The sequence below is a fragment of the Procambarus clarkii genome, chromosome 41 (genome assembly GCF_040958095.1).
Source record: "Procambarus clarkii isolate CNS0578487 chromosome 41, FALCON_Pclarkii_2.0, whole genome shotgun sequence".
NCBI lineage: Eukaryota > Metazoa > Arthropoda > Malacostraca > Decapoda > Cambaridae > Procambarus > Procambarus clarkii.
This window is the reverse complement of record NC_091190.1, coordinates 17,833,155-17,856,827: the sequence shown is the minus strand read 5'-3', so window position 1 is coordinate 17,856,827 and position 23,673 is coordinate 17,833,155. Positions and strand designations below refer to the sequence as shown.

The window sequence follows — 23,673 nt, the reverse complement described above, 5'->3', positions numbered from 1 at the left end:
TCGGCCGAGCTTAACACCTATTCAGAGGCCTTAATAAGGAGACTTATGATCACCGCGAATGACTCTAATGGGAGTCTACACTCATAGATGAAAGTATGATTGACGTCATATATACGTCACATTTGACAAATGACTTCATATGTGTAAATTACAAGCTACTTCTCGTAACCACAGAGTTCACACACACCTGGCAATTCAATAACTGCAGGAGCATACAATTTTCCACCTGGTTAGCAGTGGTTTTGGCTTCTCCAGTCCATGACAGACTCACAATGTGGGTCCCCAGGAGGAAGGGGGTTGAGCCATGGGGAGGATACCGAGCCATGGGGAGGATATCGAGCCATGGGGAGGATACCGATCCATGGGGAGGATACCGAGCTCAGCGGTCGAGGCCACGCTCCACCGAACTTGCACTTCCAGAATCCTTCAGAAATAGGAGGCTTTTTATACCATGAAGCTGATCACCTGAAGTTCAAGAGGACAAGAAATTTCAGAGCGAGTGGCACACACACCTTCAGTTCGCTGCCCACTCACTCGCTTCAGTGACCGAATTAGGCAGATGCTGGTCTTTTTCAACTATAGTAAGTTGAAACGACCTGATATATAGATAACGTCGAAATATATATATATACATTTCTTCGACTCATTTTACAGCTCCAGCGCTATATATATGTAGAGAAAGAGTCACTCACTGGCTGAAAACAGATAGCCAATCTAACAAACATGAAACGCAAAAAAAATATAAAAAGTGCCTCACATTGGCTGCAGTTCATTTCACAAGTGTGTGTTGGATGAGTTATTGCTAACGATGTCCCATGGTTCTGCTTTCTCCTCTTGTCGAGTCACTTCAGTATCTTGTATGCTGTGATCATATCTCCTCTGTTTTTTTGTTGTCTTCTCTAGTGTTGTGGATTTTAATACTCCTTAACGCATCTTCGTATCTTAAGCCTCTTAGTTCTGGCACTAATCTTGATGCACGTGTTGACGGTTGACGTCAACCCCCCCTTCCCGTCCCTGGGGGAGGGGGGTTGACGGCAGGGAGGGGGTTGACGGCAAGGAGGGGTGTTGACGATAGAGGGGTGTTGACGGCAGGGAGGGGGGTTGACGGGGGTGGTGGAGGCGCAGAGAGGGGGGGGGTTGACGGTAGGGAGGGGGGTTGACGGGGGTAGTGGAGGCGGCAGCAACAGGGGAACACAAGTCATGGTGTAGTAATTACAGTGGCCTAGGGACTCAGCAGGCAGCAGCCACCACCCCTCCCCAAACCCCTCCCCCCAACCCCCAACCCCCTCCCCCCCAACCCCCACCCCACTACACTACCTTATTCACCACTCCTCAATGAGCCTATCTTACCCCTTGATCACCGATAACGGCGATAACCATCGTCTTGTGTTTTGCTCCTGAATACTGTCTCGAAACAGGGGCCCTCCTCCCCCCCCCCCCCCGTCTCTCCTTGCAACCCGTCTTAGTCCCGTCAACAGCATATGCATGAAGGGACAATCTCCCCCCCCCCCCACCACCACCACAATCGTCCGCTCTTCAGCTGCTTTCTTGACTGGTTATTGTTGATTGTAATGAGTCGTTGTTTATGATGGTGACAATTAATACAATGTTGCTTAGCTGATTGTAGTTTATTTGCAGCCCAGAGCGCTTGAACACACACACACACACACACACACACACACACACACACACACACACACACACACACACACACACAGGGATCCAAGAGTCAATGCTCGATCCTGCAAGCACATATAGGTGAGTACACACACACACACACACACACACACACACACACACACACACACACACACACACACACACACGCACACACACACACACACACACACACACACACACACACACACACACACACACAGGGATCCAAGAGTCAATGCTCGATCCTGCAAGCACATATAGGTGAGTACACACAGACACACACACACACACACACACACACACACACACACACACACACACACACACACACACACACACACACACACACACACACATACACACAGGGATCCAAGAGTCAATGCTCGATCCTGCAAGCACATATAGGTGAGTACACACAGACACACACACACACACACACACACGCACACACACACACACACACACACACACACACACACACACACACGCACGCACACACACACACACACACACACACACACACACACACACACACACACCGCTGGACCAGTCATTGCGAGGAAGCAATATCTCTTCCTGACGCGACATTATTAAACCGCATTACCCTCAGCCTCCTGTCATCAATTTCAGTCATGACGAACCTACATGACAAGTGCCAATGTCCGCAAAAAAAAATATAAAAATAAAAGTGAGGGTAGTGGTGCAGGCACACATCTGTTACGTTGCTACCACCTGCCGCCGCAACAGGTGTGGGGGTGGCTGGGGGACTTGTGGGATAAGGATAACCTCATATCCACACGGAGATTAACCTTATCCACACGGAAATATTGGAGTATTTACACAACTTGTAAACAACTCCGTATCACGTCCCTATCCTCCTCCTCTTCCTCCAAAGGCAGCAAGATCTATCCACCTTTGCCTGCTTCACGTAGCTCCACTTCAGGCCATTTAGTTACACAAGAGGTTATGACCGTGACCTTTGGCTGTCTGACCCTATATTTACAAAAAAAAGACGATAATTGAAAATCGTACCCTGCAAACTGGAGTCATTTTCTCGGGTTCTAAGTGAGACAAACTGAAGGGGCAGACCGGAAAGGCACGACTGTATGGAAGTGACTGGGAGAAAATGGACAAATTTCCTGCTCGCGCACGCACACACACGCACACACACACACACACACACACAACCCCCCACAACCCCCACAACCCCCCACAACCCCCCACAACCCCCTTATATGTCTATGTTATTAGCACTTTTACCAGTCTCCTCGCGCTCTTTTAGTAACCACAGAACCACCTTACACCACATAAACCCCCACCACACACACACACACACACACACACACACACACACACACACACACACACACACACACAGAGGAGTTGATATCACGCCGAACCGGTCTCCTGAAGCTAACGCATCAAAAGAATGTCATCAGCGGCGTATGTGAGACAGGCTAACATCTGAACTGCCATTAGAAACTTGTGAAAGGCACCATTTGGAACCTTGTATACCACATATGTAAGACCTAATTCTAAAGCATGCTTGATAAGGGATGGCTTCGATACCTCTTCAAGCATAAGGCAGTGGGTCAAGGCGTTCAGTGTGAATACTGGGCCCAAGGCGTTCAGTGTGAATACTGGGCCCAAGGCGTTCAGTGTGAATGCTGGGCCCAAGGCGTTCAGCTTATCTGATGGGTCAGAGTGTTGCTTGTTATGTAGTTCTCGTCTACTTCACGCCAAAGGCCACACGATCATCCCATGAACTCCTAAAGCAATTATCAAATAAAAACGCCAAGTTCGGAGAGACAGAAGGCAACAGAACGCTCAAAAGGGGTTCAGTTCCTGAGCCCAATATGTGACTAATATTTTCCACTACCACCCCACAGGATGGATATGGCGGCGCATAACAAATGAACTAACTCAACTCACTGAAGAGTGGATAGTTATTTCAATCACAAATTCGCTAAATTTCAATCACAAATTTCTTGCCATTCATTTTAGCTTTCTCTTACTAAAAAATCCTCCTGGTGTGTATGGGTGTTACTGTGTTCATAATGGGGGTGTTCTGACTTTACTTGCTTAGTTCCTTTGATATGAACATCTGGACATTTTGTTAAATCACTCCTTTTTGGTTAGCGAATTTTTACTGTTTCGGGTGGAAGTAAAATGACGATGAAAATTTGATCTTTTGTGCACTGATTCTTATTAATCTATTGCCACATGTGCGAGAGAGTAGCTCATTTTCTTCTTCAGATCTTAGGTTTAACTTACGATTGGTTCCGGCGTCTTAAATGGCTCTCTTACTCACTTCTTTTTCCTTCGGAAAACTTTTCCTCAGGTAAAATAATGATTAGACTTAGCAAACAAGTCAGAGAGATGTAAATATATAGCAGATGTCGTTTTATTCTGCTTCCAAGAGTGATATATATATATATATATATATATATATATATATATATATATATATATATATATATATATAAATATATATATAAATATATAAATATATATATATAAAATATATAAATATTATATATAAATATATATATATATATATATATATATATATATATATATATATATATATATATATATATATATATATATATATATACATACATATATATATATATATTTATGCAACAATGATCACAAAAACACTGATTCAAGTATGCAGAAAAACCACATGTGAAAGAAAAATAGAGAATGATACAGAAAGATATAGAATAGAGAAAATTGAGAAATGGATTCTACTCTGCTCTGATGATGGCAAATTAGCCGAAAACGAGTTAAGCATTTTCTATTTTTCACATGTGGTTTTTCTGCATATATATACTGTATATATATATTTATATATCGGAGTCCTGAGCAGCTCAATTAACTTTCAGGACATTTCTCCAGTCAGGAAACCAATAACAGGATCTATATAAATCAAGCAGACGATCCTACCCTCAGTGACAGCCGACGTCGACCCTCCTGTCAAAGGTCTGGATCAAATCCATCTCAAAACTCAGCGTGACCTCGCGTGATAGGTCTGATGACCTGACCAATCTAGACATCTCCCGTGTGAGGAGCGGGCAACAGCAGCAGCAGCCTGGCAGACCTGCCAGGGGTAACAAGGTGCTGCCACTGCCATAGTTGACCTCAAAGGGGGGTTGTGACTGGCTAAGGGAGTTGACCGACGGTCCTGGTCGACGGTCCTCGTAGCCTGGTGGATAGCGCACAGTACTCGTAATTCTGTGGCGCGGGTTCGATTTCCGCACGAGGCAGAAACAAATGGGTAAAGTTTCTTTCACCCTGAATGCCCCTGTTACCTAGCAGTAAATAGGTACCTGGGTGTTAGTCAGGTGTCACGGGCTGCTTCCTGGGGGTGGAGGCCTGGTCAAGGACCGGGCCGCGGGGACACTAAAGCCCCGAAATCAACTCAAGATAACCTCAAGATAACGGTCCTGGTTGTTCGTGGCAGGCGTCAGAGGACTGGAAGGACACTATTTATTAAAAGATATTCCAGCCTCTGGTTCTCATTGTGGATTCATCACTAATGGAAGTTATAGGGATGATCTAGTTACGTGTAGATCATCGCCAGATAATCACCAGAGATAGCCTGACAAACAACGCCCAAATATTCGACATATTAAGCGACAATAGATGACTGACGGGGCATTATTCATCAAACCAAGCCGTCTGTCAACAGCCAACACTGAAATTACAATCTGTCATCTTCGAGAACACGATGAAACATGCAATAAACTGCCCCAGCCATCATGGGAACATGGGAGAGTGGTAAGCTGCAATGGACCTATTGGCCCCCATAAGAGGTGTTTCACCTTCACCTCATCCTGGGCTATATTATATATATATATATATATATATATATATATATATATATATATATATATATATATATATATATATATATATATATATATATATATATATCCAGCAGCATAGAAACGTGTAACCTATTACGGGCTATTCGTGCCCGTGCCGCTTCTTGTGGTGGCTTAATCTGCCACAACAAACTTGTAACCATTCGAAATCTGCCTTTGATAATGGTGACAAGGCTCAACGAAACGCATCTCTTAGCGTCAGGCCTTAAAAACATTGTAAAATTAACTTTGGCGAGATATTTTTTAGCTTCCTTTTCAGGTGAAGAAAACCCTTTCTGTGTGTGTGTGTGTGTGTGTGTGTGTGTGTGTGTGTGTGTGTGTGTGTGTGTGTGTGTGTGTGTGTGTGTGTGTGTGTGTGTGTGTACTTCGTAACTTCATTAAGATATTTTATATTCTATTGATGAGGAACGTTTAGGTTTCCACAGAAAAATTTAAGATTTTCTTCACTTATTATATTTTATGATGCCATACATTGTCAATAAAAAGAAAACGTTTATCTTGCTGCCCGAAACGTTTAACGTCATCCCAGGAAATTCTATTATCCGTGCAGACAATCTTGACTAAACTATTGTTTAAAAGAAAATGATAGATTTCCGACCCTCGTCTTCTCTTTCTCCATTGCTTTCCACCTTCCCAATCCCCTTCTTCTTCCTCCCACCCTTCTCCCATCCTCCTCCCACCCTCCCACATACCGTCCCACCGTCCAGCCTCACTCCGTCAAAACTCCGTCAAGGAATTCTGCTCAAGGTCCCTATAGGTCTTGATGAGCTAATACAATATATTTACTGCCCTTGTCCTATGTTTAGAGAAGATCGCCTCTCCCTAAACATGGGTGGCTATAACTTTTAAGGTCGTAAACATTGCTGTCCTCTGGAAGAACTTTTTGGCTTTCAACATTGAATCCTGTATAGCGCCACGGCCTTATCGTGGATTTGGAGAGTATGATATGCGTTTGATTATCTTTAGACGTGCGAATTTAGTTACAGTAATAGTTTTTCTTTTGTGTTGTTATACAGAATACATTCAAGAGGCTTCACTGCTGCCTGTGTGACTCTTTGAAGCTAAACCACAATTGTTGTGGTGTATTTTGTGGTCAACACGACCATAGGTTAAACACGCCGGTCGTGTTTATTCGGTAGGTTATTTTACGAAGCTGATTAAATAAGTTATAGAGATTAGTGGCTGATTGATCAGTTGAACCTCTATCGAGTCTACCACAGTAGAGAAGGTTCCAGTCTACCACACTAGACCAGGTTCCAGTCTACCACAGTAGACGAGGTTCCAGTCTACCACAGTAGACCAGGTTCCGGTCTACCACAGTAGACCAGGTTCCAGTCTACCACAGTAGACCAGGTTCGAATCTACCACAGTAAACCAGGTTCCAGTCTACCACAGTAGACCAGGCTCCAGTCTACCACAATAGACCAGGTTCCAGTCTACCACAATAGACCAGGTTCCAGTCTACCACAATAGACCAGGTTCCAGTCTACCACAATAGACCAGGTTCCAGTCTACCACAATAGACCAGGCTCCAGTCTACCACAATAGACCAGGTTCCAGTCTACCACAATAGACCAGGTTCCAGTCTACCACAATAGACCAGGTTCCAGTCTACCACAATAGACCAGGTTCCAGTCTACCACAATAGACCAGGTTCCAGTCTACCACAATAGACCAGGTTCCAGTCTACCAGAACAGTTCTCACGGTGAAGTTAAACCAGATTTATATATACTTATAAATTTATAAAAATATATAAAACAAAACATTTTGTAATTACTAACGATAAAAACTATTTATTTTATATAAATGACATTAACGAATCTAATTGAAATCATAATTTTTTTTTTAATTTTTTAATTTTCAAATATTCATTTTTTTTTTATTATTATTTTCTACCACAGACGTGGCCACACATTTACAATGCTAACCAGCATATATATATTTTCAAATATTCATTACTAATATTCGTTCTCCTGTTAGTTTATTTTCTAGAACTTGCTAGAATGTTCTCCAGTTCCGGGTGTGATAATTAGCGTCTATTAACAAACCAACTAAATTAATACGTCTTATTATGTACGTTTTGGTCCCTCCTTCCCCAATGCACAAATCATGAAGTGTTGTACAAAGTAGCGCGGCTCACGAATATCCCCCGTTTTCTATGCGTTAGTAGGTTAGGTGGGTGGGTTAGGGTTCTACGTACCCTTCTGGTTGGTTAGGTTAGCACGTTGCATTTTGTACGTTGTAGGAATATCAAGGGGGGCCACAGTGGTCGATTACGATTGATTGATAAAGATTAAGCCACCCAAGAGGTGGCACGGGTATGAATACCCCGTAATGGTCGATTACGTTGTTATTGTTATAGATTCAGCTACTCGGAACAAGTTCCAAGTAGCACAGGCTATGGTGAGCCCGTAGTGGACTTGGTCGATTACGATTGAAAAGATTAAGCCAACCAAGAGGTGGCACGGGCATGAATAGCCCGTAATGGTCGATTACGCCAAGTATTGCTTTATATAGCCCCTTTGCAACGCTCCTCGGCCCCGTGCCTTCCTCCCAGCAGAGCCAGATTCGTTGCCATGCAATTCTGCATAATTCTGTTATTGTGCCGGAGGGAGAAGGTTAGGTTAGGCGATCGACTTGAGAATGGTCCAGGACGGACCGAAACGTCGTCGTCCCTTCAACTTCTAGTGTGTGGTCTGGTCAACAAGGTTAGGTTAGAGTGCCATATTATGGCATCATAGATCTGGTCGAGTGCAACTGCGCATGTGCGCAGGAGAAGAGCGTGAGGGGTGAGGAGAGCATAAAAGGATAAGAGAGAGAGAGGAAGGAGCATGTGGAATGTGCCCGCAAGACGTGTGGGGAGCGTAGAGTGAGGTATGCTCCTCTATCAGTGCTTCACTATTAGTCAAATGAACAAATCCACAAGGGCCGTGACGAGGATTCGAACCTGCGTCCGGGAGCATTCACTATTAGTGTCTACGAGAGAAGTGAGGTCTATAGCTCAATAGGTCTCGCGGCGCCTATACTTTGGCTAGACCTATACCAGCCTTGCTGCATAGGCTCCGTTAAAGTTTGAGTATTTTGAGTCTCGATTTCTTTGTCGAATCTGGTCATAAAAGTTGTCGATGGAGGTGGCTTCCTCAGCTTCCTCTTTCAGGTGCGTATGTTGACTACCCGTACTCGGTATACGAGTATTTCCTTATCTTTGACTCGTTTGTGTTTCCAGCTTCACTTATGTCCTACTTTCTTTCCGAGTTAAAGAGGCTGTCCTCCTCTACCTTGTCTATTCCCAGATGCGTCCAGGACTTCAGAGGGAATGAATAAGTTGGGGCCCAGCCAAGTGACCGTAGCGCAACATGAAGGTATAGTACGACCACTTAAGACGACCTCCGGGGTAAACACGGCAAGTATAATATATACACAAATACGCATTGGAAAGTCTTAAAAAGGTACGCAACTTCAGCTACTTCAGTGGCGTCACACAAGGGGTAATATACGTCCACTCACATTCACTCATTACACGCGAGGACCGAAGTCTCAAATGGAAAGTTTTGTTACGCATCTCTCCTAAGAGGAGGGAGATGTCATGAGCCAGACATCTCCTCTCAGAGATATACGGGCTCACCATAGCCCGTGCTACTTGGAACATTTTGTTTCAAGTAGCGAATCTTAAACAACAAATCTTTTCTCCAGACCGTCAGGACTGGAGAGGAGATTGAGGAAGTTGAGGAAGGAACAACTCACAACAGGATTTTGCTGAAGATCTTGTAATATACTTAAAAAGCTTCTAATAGGTAGGTCAATTAGCATAATGACTTTCAACCCTCTTCATTTTTAATTGTAAATTGAGTTAGCCCATTAATTTCCCCATTTGGATCTATTCCATCTATTCATTATAAAGAAGAAATACTACTACAATGAAGAGATGCTCAATTGCATTCGTCTAACTCCCATCTAAGGCCTCATTATATCCTGCTATTCATGCCTAACTTCTTATTTTTTTATATTCTGTCTGTTCTCCCCATTTCTAATCGTTCATGTCGCGATCATGTCCCCGCCTTCACCATTGCCGTGAGGTCGAGTTTCATCAACTTTTGTTCTCAGCTGAAGGGCCAGTCTCCAGATAACCCTCAGCTCTAATCTAGTTTCATTTTATGTTTCTCTAAACGGGATCTCCAAGCACCTGCTGTATTTAAGACTTTTGTAGACTTTTGTAGACTTTCTTGTCTATGTTCATGAAGGTTATTGCGTCTATTATATATAATAGGAGCAATATATAAGATTCACGAATACTCTCAGACTTTTCCAGAAAAGTTCATCAACACGACATGAAAGTCTATCAAGATGCCCTCTATAGGCTTTTCGTGACGTGGTCTTGGACATCAATGGGCTTTCAGGTATTTGGGTTACAAGAATACTGTGAATATCTATTCTTTGTTTGTGTTGTTTATGCAATGATCTCCCTGGCAATGTTCTCTCGTTCAAAACGAGCCCTTGGAGCCTAAGGCTTAGACTATTCTTTGGCAAATCTTCGACAAATAAAGAACGCCTCACAGTACGTCCGCACTCATCCATGCCTCAGGCCAGACTGACGTCCCTTGGGCCAATGAGCTGCCTCGCAGCTTCTCCCTGGGAGTCACGTGTAAATATTATCCCGCCAACCGGTCATGCTCCGATTGGCGGGCTGATACATAACTTGCCCAATCAGGTCACCCGCTCACATCCGGGGATCCGTGGCCCTGGTGTGCGCGCGAAATCTCTGCCTGGATTGAGAACACTATACCGGTCGCCATATTTGATATCATACCACCTAGGCTATCACCTTAAGCACACAAATACGGAAATGATATAGTAGATAGTTATCTTATTTCTATCTAATTTTAACTAAAGGTTACCGTGAGCCGTCTGAAAGGTTTATATGTTGTATGAATGACTCTTGAAAGCAGACGACGGCATTTTTAACAGTTGATATCCCCTGATGCTGCCTGTCTCTGGCACTCCAGAGTTCTTCACCCAACCACTTGGGCTGGACGGTAGAGCGACGGTCTCGCTTCATGTGGGTCGGCGTTCAATCCCCGACCGTCCAAGTGGTTGGGCACCATTCCTTTCCCCCGGCCCATCCCAAATCCTAATTCTGACCCTTTCCCAGTGCTATATAGTCGTAATGGCTTGGCGCTCTCTCCTGATAGTCCCCCCCCCCTTCCAGAGTTCTTCTTTTCCCAAACCCCGTCTTCATCAACAGAGGGCAAATGCTCGTTAATCCAACCGCCAAAACCATAATCCAACTTTTCACAAGTTTCACAACTGTCATATCTGTGTTTTTCTCTCCAGCAATGCTTCGATCACGTCCTCTGCTCCAATTCCATTTCTCTAAATGTTTCACCCCACGTGCCGCAAATTACCAGTAATTGCCAAAATGAAGCCTATAACTACCTATAATCTAGCCCTTAAGTTAGACCTAATATTTCAACACCTTATAGTACAATAATCATAATATTACCTTATATATGTAAGAGAATACCAGTTTTTGAAGACGTAGCTCCTTAAACATTGACGAATACGTCACTGACGTATCGGCCGCGGCTTGGACGAGCCTAGCCTGAGGACAGGGGAAGGGGGTCTTCCCCCCCCCCCAAAAAAAAAGACGAAAATATGACATTGCTATAACGTTCGAACAAGGTTTAACACCTCCTAACAAATTGTAACAACCAATATATATATATATATATATATATATATATATATATATATATATATATATATATATATATATATATATATATATATATAGCAAGTTGTAATAAGAGATCTAATTCGTCATAAAAACCATATAACAAAATGTAACAACTTTATTACGAGTTGTAACAAGCGGAAAATAGGGAAGAGTTACGTTATATGTGTGTTTACAAAGGTTCTTACACCTTGATCAGAAGAAACCCCGTATCTAAGCAGCAGACCAATTTAAATAAGGGGGTGACTAAAATAGATGGATCTTCTCAGAGGTTAGCTTACCTTGCTTCTCTTGCATTTCGTTGTACACCCGGTACACTTAGTATACCAGACGTCCTCACAACACTTACCCCTGTAACCGAAAGAATTGAAGGGCTTTACAACCAGGCTTCTTCAGTTACATACAGTTATCTATTACACACATATATAGTCACTTACAGTTAACTAATACACACATTCAGTCACACTGAACTTATACCAGACGTCCTCACAACACTTACCCCTGTAACCGAAAGAATTGAAGGGCTTTACAACCAGGCTTCTTCAGTTACATACAGTTATCTATTACACACATATAGTCACTTACAGTTAACTAATACACACATTCAGTCACACTGAACTTATACCAGACGTCCTCACAACACTTACCCCTGTAACCGAAAGAATTGAAGGGCTTTACAACCAGGCTTCTTCAGTTACATACAGTTATCTATTACACACAGTCACACTGAACTCCAGACGTCCTCACAACACTTACCCCTGTAACCGAAAGAATTGAAGGGCTTTACAACCAGGCTTCTTCAGTTACATACAGTTATCTATTACACACAGTCACACTGAACTCCAGACGTCCTCACAACACTTACCCCTGTAACCGAAAGAATTGAAGGGCTTTACAACCAGGCTTCTTCAGTTACATACAGTTATCTATTACACACACATATAGTCACTTACAGTTAACTAATACACACATTCAGCCACACTGAACACACACATTCGCATACATTCAACTAATACATATATACAGTGTTCAGAAATAGTAAATATTACTTTTTTGGATTATTTTTGGTTTTGTTAGAAAAATGCAAAATTCATGAATATTATTAATTAGTTTACAAACCCGGAAAATTCTCACAAGGAAAGTAACAATCCTAAGCTCAAGGATCAGTCTCCAGACAAACCTCAGCCTCAAGCACCAGTCTCCAGTCAAACCTCAGCTCAAGCACCAGTCTCCAGTCAAACCTCAAGCTCAAGGATCAGTCTCCAGTCAAACCTCAAGCTCAAGGATCAGTCTCCAGTCAAACCTCAGCTCAAGCACCAGTCTCCAGTCAAACCTCAGCTCAAGCACCAGTCTCCAGTCAAACCTCAGCTCAAGCACCAGTCTCCAGACAAACCTCAAGCTCAAGGATCAGTCTCCAGTCAAACCTCAGCTCAAGCACCAGTCTCCAGTCAAACCTCAAGCTCAAGGATCAGTCTCCAGTCAAACCTCAGCTCAAGCACCAGTCTCCAGTCAAACCTCAGCTCAAGCACCAGTCTCCAGTCAAACCTCAGCTCAAGCGCCAGTCTCCAGTCAAACCTCAGCCTCAAGCACCAGTCTCCAGTCAAACCTCAGCTCAAGCGCCAGTCTCCAGTCAAACCTCAGCCTCAAGCACCAGTCTCCAGTCAAACCTCAGCTCAAGGACATATGATTTCCTTCCTAAACATATGATTTAATACAATCATATGTCAAACCTGGAATCAAATCAGAGGCACATACAGAATATAATTGGTTTAATAAATTGTCAAAAGGAGCAACAATGATAATGGAAAAAGACAATGAATGCCTCAAGGCTTTATATTACAATGCAAAAGCTTTATAAACAGAGAGGATGAATTATGAGCACTTGTGAACACAGAATTTGTGGATGAGTTATGAGCACTTGTGAACACAGAATTTGTGGATGAGTTATGAGCACTTGTGAACACAGAATTTGTGGATGAGTTATGAGCACTTGTGAACACAGAATTTGTGGATGAGTTATGAGCACTTGTGAACACAGAACTTGTGGATGAGTTATGAGCACTAGTGAACACAGAACTTGTGGATGAGTTATGAGCACTTGTGAACACAGAACTTGTGGATGAGTTATGAGCACTTGTGAACACAGAACTTATGGATGAATTATGAACACTAGTGAACACAGAACTTATGGATGAATTATGAGCACTTATGAACACTGAAATTGTGGATGACATTACGTCAACAGATACATGGAGAAATAACTTTAGGGAGTTTCTAACTGAATTATACAATAATGGACGAGAAATTTATATTTCTTAGTAAAAACCAGTAAAAATGAAAAATGCGGAGATGAGAATTTTGGGAATTATCATAACTACTTTCTCAAACAATATTTTCTCGAGACGAATGGGAAAGTAATGAATTAAGATTTTTTTCTCCTAGTAAACAGGGAAAAACAGTAGTTAATAACATCAAAAGGTGTGTGAGAGAGAATTAGGGAACCTGTAATCATGAAAGCCAGGTTTAGTACACACACACACACACACACACACACACACACACACACACACACACACACACACACACACACACACACACACACACACACACACACACGCACACACACAGGTGGAGGCTGACTCCATACACAGTTTCAAATGTAGATATGATAGAGCCCAGTAGGCTCAGGAACCTGTACATCAGTTGATTGACAGTTGAGAGGCGGGACCAAAGAGCCAAAGCTCAACCCCCGCAAGCACAATTAGGTGAGTACAATTAGGTGAGTACACACACACACACACACACACACACACACACACACACACACACACACACACACACACACACACAGTTAACAAATGGAATGCATTAGGCAGTGATGTGGTGGAGGCAGACTCCATACACACTTTCAAGTGTAGATATGACAGAGCCCAATAGGCTCAGGAACCTGTACATCAGTTGACTGACAAGTTGAGAGACGAGACCAAAGAGCCAGACCTCAACCCCCGCAAGCACAACTTAGATGAGTACACACACACACACACACACACACACACACACACACACACACACACACACACACACACACACACACACACACACACACACACACACAGCTAACAAATGGAATGCATTAGGCAGTGATGTGGTGGAGGCAGACTCCATACACACTTTCAAGTGTAGATATGACAGAGCCCAATAGGCTCAGGAACCTGTACACCAGTTGACTGACAAGTTGAGAGACGAGACCAAAGAGCCAGACCTCAACCCCCGCAAGCACAACTAGATGAGTACACACACACACACACACACACACACACACACACACACACACACACACACACACACACACACACACACAGTTAACAAATGGAATGCATTAGGCAGTGATGTGGTGGAGGCAGACTCCATACACACTTTCAAGTGTAGATATGACAGAGCCCAATAGGCTCAGGAACCTGTACACCAGTTGACTGACAAGTTGAGAGACGAGACCAAAGAGCCAGACCTCAACCCCCGCAAGCACAACTAGATGAGTACACAAAAACACACACACAAAAACACACACACACACTGAGAGTCCTGACCAATGGACGCTCCCACCTCCAACAGCCCAAACCCAGCTAACTCCTCGTGTTGATTTAATTACATTCTTCCCCGGACAGTAAAAGATGAACCAGATGTGTCCTTGTCAATTGTCCATGTTTTTCATATGACTTTTTTTTTTTTGGGTGTTTTGAACACGGCGCTGTGTAATTGTTCTGGCGACATGGACTTAATGGCTATTTCCTTCGTCGTCAGGAAACAATTAACCTTAACAGCCAATTAATCCTCTGTTATTAAGCACCGAAAGGGAAGCGAACTCATCTATTATATCTTTGGCTTAAGCCTCCTTTGTCCCGCCCCTTTTCCTCTGGCAAGGCTCTGACAGCTCAACCACTTCGTTTCACCACCATTAACGACAAAAACAAAGGAGGAATAGCCGCTCTATTGCGGCGGATCGTAAAGGATCGCACGCAGAGTGGGGCCAGACAAATGAGCATTGAACGCAAGATTTGTTCCCAAGGATCCCAGGGATGCAAGGATGATCCCGGGGATGCAGGGATGATCCCAGGGATGCAGGGATGATCCCAGGGATGCAGGGATGATCCCAGAGATGCAGGGATGATCCCAGGGATGCAGGGATGATCTCAGGGATGCAGGGATGATCTCAGGGATGCAGGGATGATCCCAGGGATGCAGGGGTGATCCCAGGGATGCAGGGATGATCCCAGGGATGCAGGGATGATCCCAGGGATGCAGGGGTGATCCCAGGGATGCAGGGATGATCCCAGGGATGCAGGGGTGATCCCAGGGATGCAGGGATGATCCCAGGGATGCAGGGATGATCCCAGGGATGAAGGGATGATCTCAGGGATGCAGGGATGATCCCGGGGATGCAGGGATGATCCCAGGGATGCAGGGATGATCCCAGGGATGCAGCATCTCGAAGTCTGAGGTCAAGGAGGGCTTCACATACTTTTTCTTCAAACGACTTGATTTCTCTCTCGCAAGTAGAGATCGCTTTATCGATATCATAACCAGATCCCTGGTGATGGCCGGCGCATGCCGTGCCCTCTCACGGTAAGCTGTGCCCTCTCACGGTAAGCTGTGCCCTCTCACGGTAAGCCGTGCCCTCTCACGGTAAGCCGTGCCCTCTCACGGTAAGCTGTGCCCTCTCACGATAAGCTGTGCCCTCTCACGGTAAGCCGTGCCCTCTCACGGTAAGCCGTGCCCTCTCACGGTAAGCTGTGCCCTCTCACGGTAAGCTGTGCCCTCTCACGGTAAGCCGTGCCTCAAGCTTACCATTACACTGTAAACTGAACAACTGCACTGTAAACTGAACAACTGCACTATAAACTGAACAACTGCACTGTAAACTGAACAACTGCACTGTAAACTGAACAACTGCACTGTAAACTGGACAACTGCACTGTAAACTGAACAACTGCACTGTAAACTGGACAACTGCACTGTAAACTGAACAACTGCACTGTAAACTGAACAACTGCACTGTAAACTGAACAACTGCACTGTAAACTGAACAACTGCACTGTAAACTGAACAACTGCACTGTAAACGGAACAACTGCACTGTAAACTGAACAACTGCACTGTAAACTGAACAACTGCACTGTAAACTGAACAACTGCACTGTAAACGGAACAACTGCACTGTAAACTGAACAACTGCACTGTAAACTGAACAACTGCACTGCAAACTGAACAACTGCACTGTAAACTGAACAACTGCACTGTAAACTGAACAACTGCACTGTAAACTGAACAACTGCACTGTAAACTGAACAACTGCACTGTAAACTGAACAACTGCACTGTAAACTGAACAACTGCACTGTAAACTGAACAACTGCACTGTAAACTGAACAACTGCACTGTAAACTGAACAACTGCACTGTTCACTGGCCCGCTCAAGACAGTTGAGATCAGCAAGCCGGCCAGAACTCAGAGAAGCAAGATACTGATCACAATGTTAAACTTGTCTGGTGATAATTGACAGATTGAAGTAAGAAAGATATTTTTGTCTACCTTGATAACGTGGGAGGACAGTTATCTTGAGATTATCTTGAGAGATGATTGAGGTTATCTTGAGACAACAAACAGTGGTGTCATTAAAAAATAATAATAATATATATCATTCAAAAAGAAAATATTAAATCAAATTAGGAAATAAATGGATATGGACGATACCTATAAACTTAAAAGAATATTAAAAGAAAATATTTAACTGAGATAATAAATATCAAGAAATATATATATATAACAATGTCGAACTCACACGGAAAATTTCCACATCATGAGAGAGAGAGGGAGAGAGAGAGAGAGAGAGAGAGAGAGAGAGAGAGAGAGAGAGAGAGAGAGAGAGAGAGAGAGAGAGAGAGAGAGAGAGAGAAGGAGAGAGAGAGAGAGAGAGAGAGAGAGAGAGAAGGAGAGAGAGAGAGAGAGGAGAGAGAGAGAGAGAGAGAGAGAGAGAGAGAGAGAGAGAGAGAGAGAGAGAGAGAGAGAGAGAGAGAGAGAGAGAGAGAGAGAGAGAGAGAGGAACGTACCAACGCGTCAGGAATAATGTGCGTGCGTGTGAGTGTTCAATTCTCGAATGGTGAACATCTCGTTAGCCAATTTCCACCTGAGTTGCAGCAGGAACACAAAACACCACGTTGGTAATGAACCGAAACCACAGAGGTAACGTCTGGGACAAGGTGTGGAGTGGATAGGAGGATGGGTAGAGGGGAATGGGGAAGATGGTTGATGGGGGGATAGGAGGAGGTGGAGGGAGACAGCATCGCCGATCCAGTGATAGCACTATCAACACATCTCGTATAGGATATATACACTCCCTGGAGACCTTTCCGTTCTCCCTGTATTAATACACCGAAGATATGGACATCCTGGGGGCGGGTATACACATTCCCCGATCATACACATCGCGTGGCCAGCCAACCTGCAATCGACACTCCTGGCACAACGTAATAAGAGCTTGCGCAGCGATCATTTGCCAATTTACATCTGCGCAGAATTCCGATTTCTATTTTTTTTTTTAAGAGTGGGGGGGGGGGGGGGGGTTTGGGGGATGGGATAAGAGGTGGGTTCTTACATATATATATATTTCCGCATCTTCTCTGGTTATTAGCTCTGGGGGTATCTATTAAGTGAATTTAATTGGCGTGATAACCTCTGTGTCATTGGTGGAGTTACGAGGTTGTTAGTGTCCTCTGAGGGGCTGATTATGTGCATGACTTCCTATCATGGGTATTATGCGTGTGTGTGCGTGTGTGTGCGTGTGTGTGTGTGTGTGTGTGTGTGTGTGTGTGTGTGTGTGTGTGTGTGTGTGTGTGTGTGTGTGTGTGTGTGTGTGTGTTTTGTGTTTGCGGGGGTTGAGCTCTGGCTCTTTGGAGTACCAAGTGATCGCGTTCGAATCCTGATCCTCATGACTCCTCCTGATTTTCCAGTTGATTAACAGTTGAGAGGCGGGACCAAAGAGCCAGCGCTCAACCCCCCCCCCCCCGCAAGCACAAATAGGTGAGTACACCAGATCAAGAAACGCCGACGTTTCGGAACCATCCCGGACCGTGATCAAGCCGTGGTAATTACCGCGACTTCCTAATGGTCCAGGACGGACCGAAACGTCGTCGTTTACTTCATTGTCTAATGTCTAGTTTGGTCATCAATACTTCTCTCCTCCTACCATTCATGTCCCTCCTTACTTGTCCTCCTCCTCCCCCACCTCCCACGCTGATGGAAGCCGCTGTTCACACAGAAGTCAGCAACAGTCAGCAATGAAGTCTCTCTCTCTCTCTCTCTCTCTCTCTCTCTCTCTCTCTCTCTCTCTCTCTCTCTCTCTCTCTCTCTCTCTCTCTCTCTCTCTCTCTCTCTCTCTCACAGCAGAAGAAACCTGAAACGCTTCAAGAGATTGAATAACGATAGATGTCTAATGTGTTATCTTTCTCAGCTGGAAGGATTTGGCGTCGCAGCGTGCTTGTGCCAGCAGATGCAAGAATCACAAATAACTATGGCTACTGAGCGTAGAAACATGCCTGGTACTGTCTACCTTCTCTACCACACAGGAGCCTCCACCACACTGGAGCCTCCACCACACTGGAGCCTCTACCACACTGGAGCCTCTACCACACTGGAGCCTCTACCACACTGGAGCCTCTACCACACTGGAGCCTCTACCACACTGGAGCCTCTACCACACTGGAGCCTCAATCTCAGTAACATAACATTAGGAGCCTCACAATCACTGTTTGTTATTTTTTTTAACCCCCTTCAGAACCCGGAGAGAAACACGGATAAGAATTGTAACTGAATTAAGAAGCATTCTAAGATATGGTTTATCTCGGCTTCCAGCAAGGCCACGCACACATATACAGGTTTAAACTAATATTAGTTTCTGGCTTTTGGGAAAAGGTTCTCCTGGAGCTTCATAGGCAATTTACAACCCCTCGGTAGTCAAGACGGGAGAAGAATGTAAATTATCAGACGTGATAAAAACATGTTTGTGCCAGGGAATGCCTGCGAGGCACTTAATAATGATTTATGGGGAATGTGTGCGATGAGGAGCCGCTATTTGCACCCCCCCCATACTGACATGAACCCCCCCTCCCATCCTCCCCCATAACTCTATCCCCATCTGCCTCCTCTCCTCCCCAACTACTCCTGACCAGATTCCCACTCATTCTCAAGACTTTAACGTGATTTTTTCTCATAAAATCGGACTTCTCACATGGGATATACTCCCTCTATCATTCCCTCATCATTCACATATACTCATGATAGGTAAATGCAGCTTCCAGGTTCTCACGCGATACCCGCTAGCATCATCCGTGTTCACGATAGATCATCTTAGGTATATTAAGATGCACATCTGCAGCATCCATGGGGCCTCACTATAGAAGCTGTTGGGGGTACTTAAAATAGTGACAGAAACGTAATAGTTTTTAATATGTGAATTTATAGTATATTTCTCAACGATTTGTTATATTTACTGCCCGGGGCAGATTTGATTGACTTGACATATTATTTGGGTATGTAAACCTTTATGAAAACAGGATACGACTTACCACGGAATAGTTTGATTCGCAGAGTGAACCAGTCAGTCCAGACACGATTGTTTACACACACCTGTCAATATATTTACAGGTAAACTCAGATGTTTACGCTGCTGTGTATTTAATATTCCTCTCGAACCCGCATTTACAATGTACACGATTCTGTTACCTGGAACTGAAAAAATAATTAATTTGACCTTTCGTCTTTTCACGCTGAATTTTCGAAGCCATATATTATCTGAATTTACAGTGTTCATATACATCCGGGGGGTTATATACCTGAATAATGGTATTCTATAATGGAATAATGGTAATGGAATAAAGGGTTATTTATCGGAGAATATCTTAGCTACATTGGGGGGGGGGGGTAGGGGATCCTTTTGCTTCTATTGACCTTGATTGAGGAAGGAACACGATTGATTGGGGGTATATATACATCCCCCTAATCAATCCCCCAATATATATTGGGGGATTTGAGTCTCTCTTCAAACCCTTGTCAGTAGAGACTTTTCTCGACGCACGGTTGAGAAAGTGTGTCAAAAGGGAAGATCCTTGGAAGAAGCGTCTATGGAGGGGAAGGGGGGGGATGGGGGGGGAGAAGCACAATGCTTGTGGATAGAAAAGCCAGATTTCGTTGGAAATTTCATTAACCTCCAAACCGACCCACAACAGAGACTGTTGTATTCGACTGTACGCTACAATGTACTATACTGTTGTGTAGTGCCAGAACTGAGGCACTATTCGAGTGCCAGTACTGGGGCACTCTAATATTGTGACTCAGCCGGGACTCCATCTCTATATTGCTGAACAAAAATATTTTTCTTTGTGTCTCTTGATAAATCATGAGTTTTATCTGTACCGTTCCGTTATCGTTGTGTCTATTCCAAGCTTATCTTTAACCAAGTTGATCATCAACTTTCTACACTGATAACTTGGCGACCATTCCTCGCCTTGGAGGGCTCAAGTTGACAAGCGTTTATGGGTCGTCTGAGGCAGCGAGGTCTGGGACCCAAGCAAAGCCTTCTGCGAATTGAATGATCTTGGTTCGGGCTGACGATTGCAGCGAAGTAAAAAAATAATCCAAACAGGTTGATTTTGGAGCAAAAATTAGCCGGATGAATCAATTTTGTTTGTTCTTCAATCTTACTTTTGCTTTCATTCACAGCTGAATCTCATTTCACCCTCTGGAAGTCTCTCTCAGTTTTCTTAGCCTCTCGCTCACATCTCTCAGCCCTCTCTCACCTCTCATCCTTCAGTCTCTAGGCCGTCTGGTATATCTCAATTTCCGAAATGAATCTGTTCGCTCCCAAAGTCTTGGTAGCTTTCACTTGACAAAATCGGAATCCACTTGATTTTCTCCCTGGAATGCAGATCAACATTACCTCATCTCCCTGAAACAGCTCACACCTTTCCATGTGCAATTTCCTTGATGTTCTCTCTCTCTCTCTCTCTCTCTCTCTCTCTCTCTCTCTCTCTCTCTCTCTCTCTCTCTCTCTCTCTCTCTCTCTCTCTCTCTCTCTCACCCCACCGACCTTCGTCGCCTCCCCGTCACCGCTACGGACCTCTCCCAGACGCTCTCACACAACGTGGCATTTGATTTATTCGCCAATCTGATCTCCAACAATCTGTCAGCATCCTTTTATCTCGGTCCAGCATCTGCCATCGGATAGGCGCGATACATCAGCGCTCCTTCAGCTCCAGTCCGCGCTGACGCCACTCATTAAAAACTGGTGTACGGTATGCCAAGCTCGAACGCTTCCCGTGTCCCTCCCGTGTCCGCTCCGTGTCCACGTCCGATCCACGTCGTCTCCCGTGTCACCTACGCACACCAGAGGGGTGAGGAGATGGGGGGTAGTAGTGGGGGGTGACTTGGAGGACCTTTGAGTAGGTCCTCAAGCGTGAGTCGATCTCACAGTGAACTGGACATCACACTACAGAGCGATACTATCAAACCTACACCACCAACCACCCCATTACAAGATCACGGCCCTACCTAACCGCCCTCCCATCCCTCTCTCCTCCTACAAATCCCTCCCACTGCAAAACCACTCACGCGACAATTTTCACCCCAGGGGGATATCTTACAGTTTGCTATGGTGGTTTAAGCAACATATTTCATCCCGTTCACCCGGAGTCCAAAATGTCCGCTTAACAGTATGACACAGTGTTGGCCAGGGTCAGATTGGGGGGGGGGGGGCTACCGTTACCTGTGGCAGGTGGCTATACCGTTACCTGTGGCAGGTGGCTATACAGTTACCTGTGGCAGGTGGCTACAGTTACCTGTGGCAGGTGGCTCCACCAACACTCCTGTCATCCTGGGTATACCTCACACTCCTCCGTCAGCCCCGAGTATACCTCATACTCATGTTGAGTATGTTGTCCTTGGCTATTTGGAACGGGCTTGCAGTTTACTTTGATATATAAGACATAATCTCAAAATATATTTGCATAAATGTGTATGTGTGTGTGTGTGTGTGTGTGTGTGTGTGTGTGTGTGTGTGTGTGTGTGTGTGTGTGTGTGTATCACTCTAGATACAAGAAAATGCTAATGGACTGATATATTACATATTTACAAACATGTATGACACGTAATGCAAACACACTCCTCAACAACTGCAGGGATCAGTCGATGCAACAGGAAAGTTATCCCTCTTTGGTCTTTTAGTTACCTTGATCAGTTTATAACCCCATCTCTGTTAGGAACTTTATAAACCCACATTTACCCCATGATTCAAGAGGAGTGGGGGGAGGGAGGATTCAAAGCCGATCAGAACGAGGTGAATATAATGAGCTCTGCATCTGATAGTGTTCTGAATCTCCTATGGATGAAAGAGCATCTGTTCATTTTCTCGTGTGATTTACGACATACAAGACCGAGGTGCGGAATGGTGCCTGTATCGGGGCAGTGAGGATAAGGGGGGTAGCATTAAGGTGAAGATGACATAAAGGCAAAGGACATTATGTTTTAAGGTGAAGGTAGCATTAAGGGAAAACGAGATCTCAGGATGAAGCTGGGATTGATGAATGGATAGATCCTCCCCCCCCCCTTGATGTATTCATGTACCTATCCCCCCCCCCTACTATCCAGTAGCGCTGCACAGGCTCATTGTCTTTGTAAATCAGAGGTCAAATGCCTTTTGTTCCGGAATATTGACTTGAGGAGCTGGCCGTATTGACCTGGACGCGGGCGGCTGAAGGTCACTACCTCCTTAAAACAAAAAAACGATGAACAACAATCATAAACGCATCATATATCCGCGATAACAACAACAATAATAATATTTTGGAGCAATACGATGGATTCGAACTCGCGTTTAGGCCTCAAACCAGACCTACGCATTACCCACTGGACAGCGATAGGGGCTTAACGCTGCTCGACGTGGCGTCAAGGGTTAGTGCGACGTACGTCTGGAGGAGACGCAACGACGCAATGGGGTGACGCTAGGACGCAATGGGGGTGACGCCAGGACGCAATGGGGAGAGATAGATAGATATAGATAAACAGACGGAAAGAGCCGTCCAAGGAATCATTAACATACTCGCTGGAACGATGTGGACGGAGATATGAGAGAAGAGGGGGGGGGGGAAGGGGGGATAGGGGGGGGGGGAGGATAGATAGACGCGCGTCCCCTAGGCTAGACCCCGCTGATCAGATCCCTCTCCACGATAACCTAACCTCCAGACACTCGCCGATAACAGATATGCAAGGTTATGCTCACATAATTAAAGGGAGATGAGACTGATATCTCGGTACGCGGACAATGTTGAGATAACGACGCTTGA

The 23,673-nt window shown here is 44.6% G+C and overlaps 1 protein-coding gene across 1 annotated transcript; it reads left to right on the top strand.

Moving 5' to 3' along the window:
• Positions 1 to 7,887: 7,887 nt before the first annotated feature.
• Positions 7,888 to 12,991, top strand: LOC138373139 (uncharacterized). Its single transcript, XM_069339154.1, has 2 exons — positions 7,888 to 7,956; positions 12,395 to 12,991. The coding sequence occupies exons 1-2, from the start codon at positions 7,888 to 7,890 to the stop codon at positions 12,989 to 12,991; spliced, it is 666 nt and encodes a 221-aa protein (XP_069195255.1).
• The last annotated feature ends 10,682 nt before the right edge of the window (positions 12,992 to 23,673 follow it).

What these genes read in the sequence shown, in the direction of transcription:
- LOC138373139 (XM_069339154.1), top strand. Translation starts at nt 7,888, where the DNA reads ATGGTCGATTACGTTGTTATTGTTATAGATTCAGCTACTCGGAACAAG. An exon ending in TCCAAGTAGCACAGGCTATG is followed by an intron (nt 7,957 to 12,394) that starts GTGAGCCCGTAG and finishes ATTATTAATTAG; the next exon opens with TTTACAAACCCGGAAAATTC.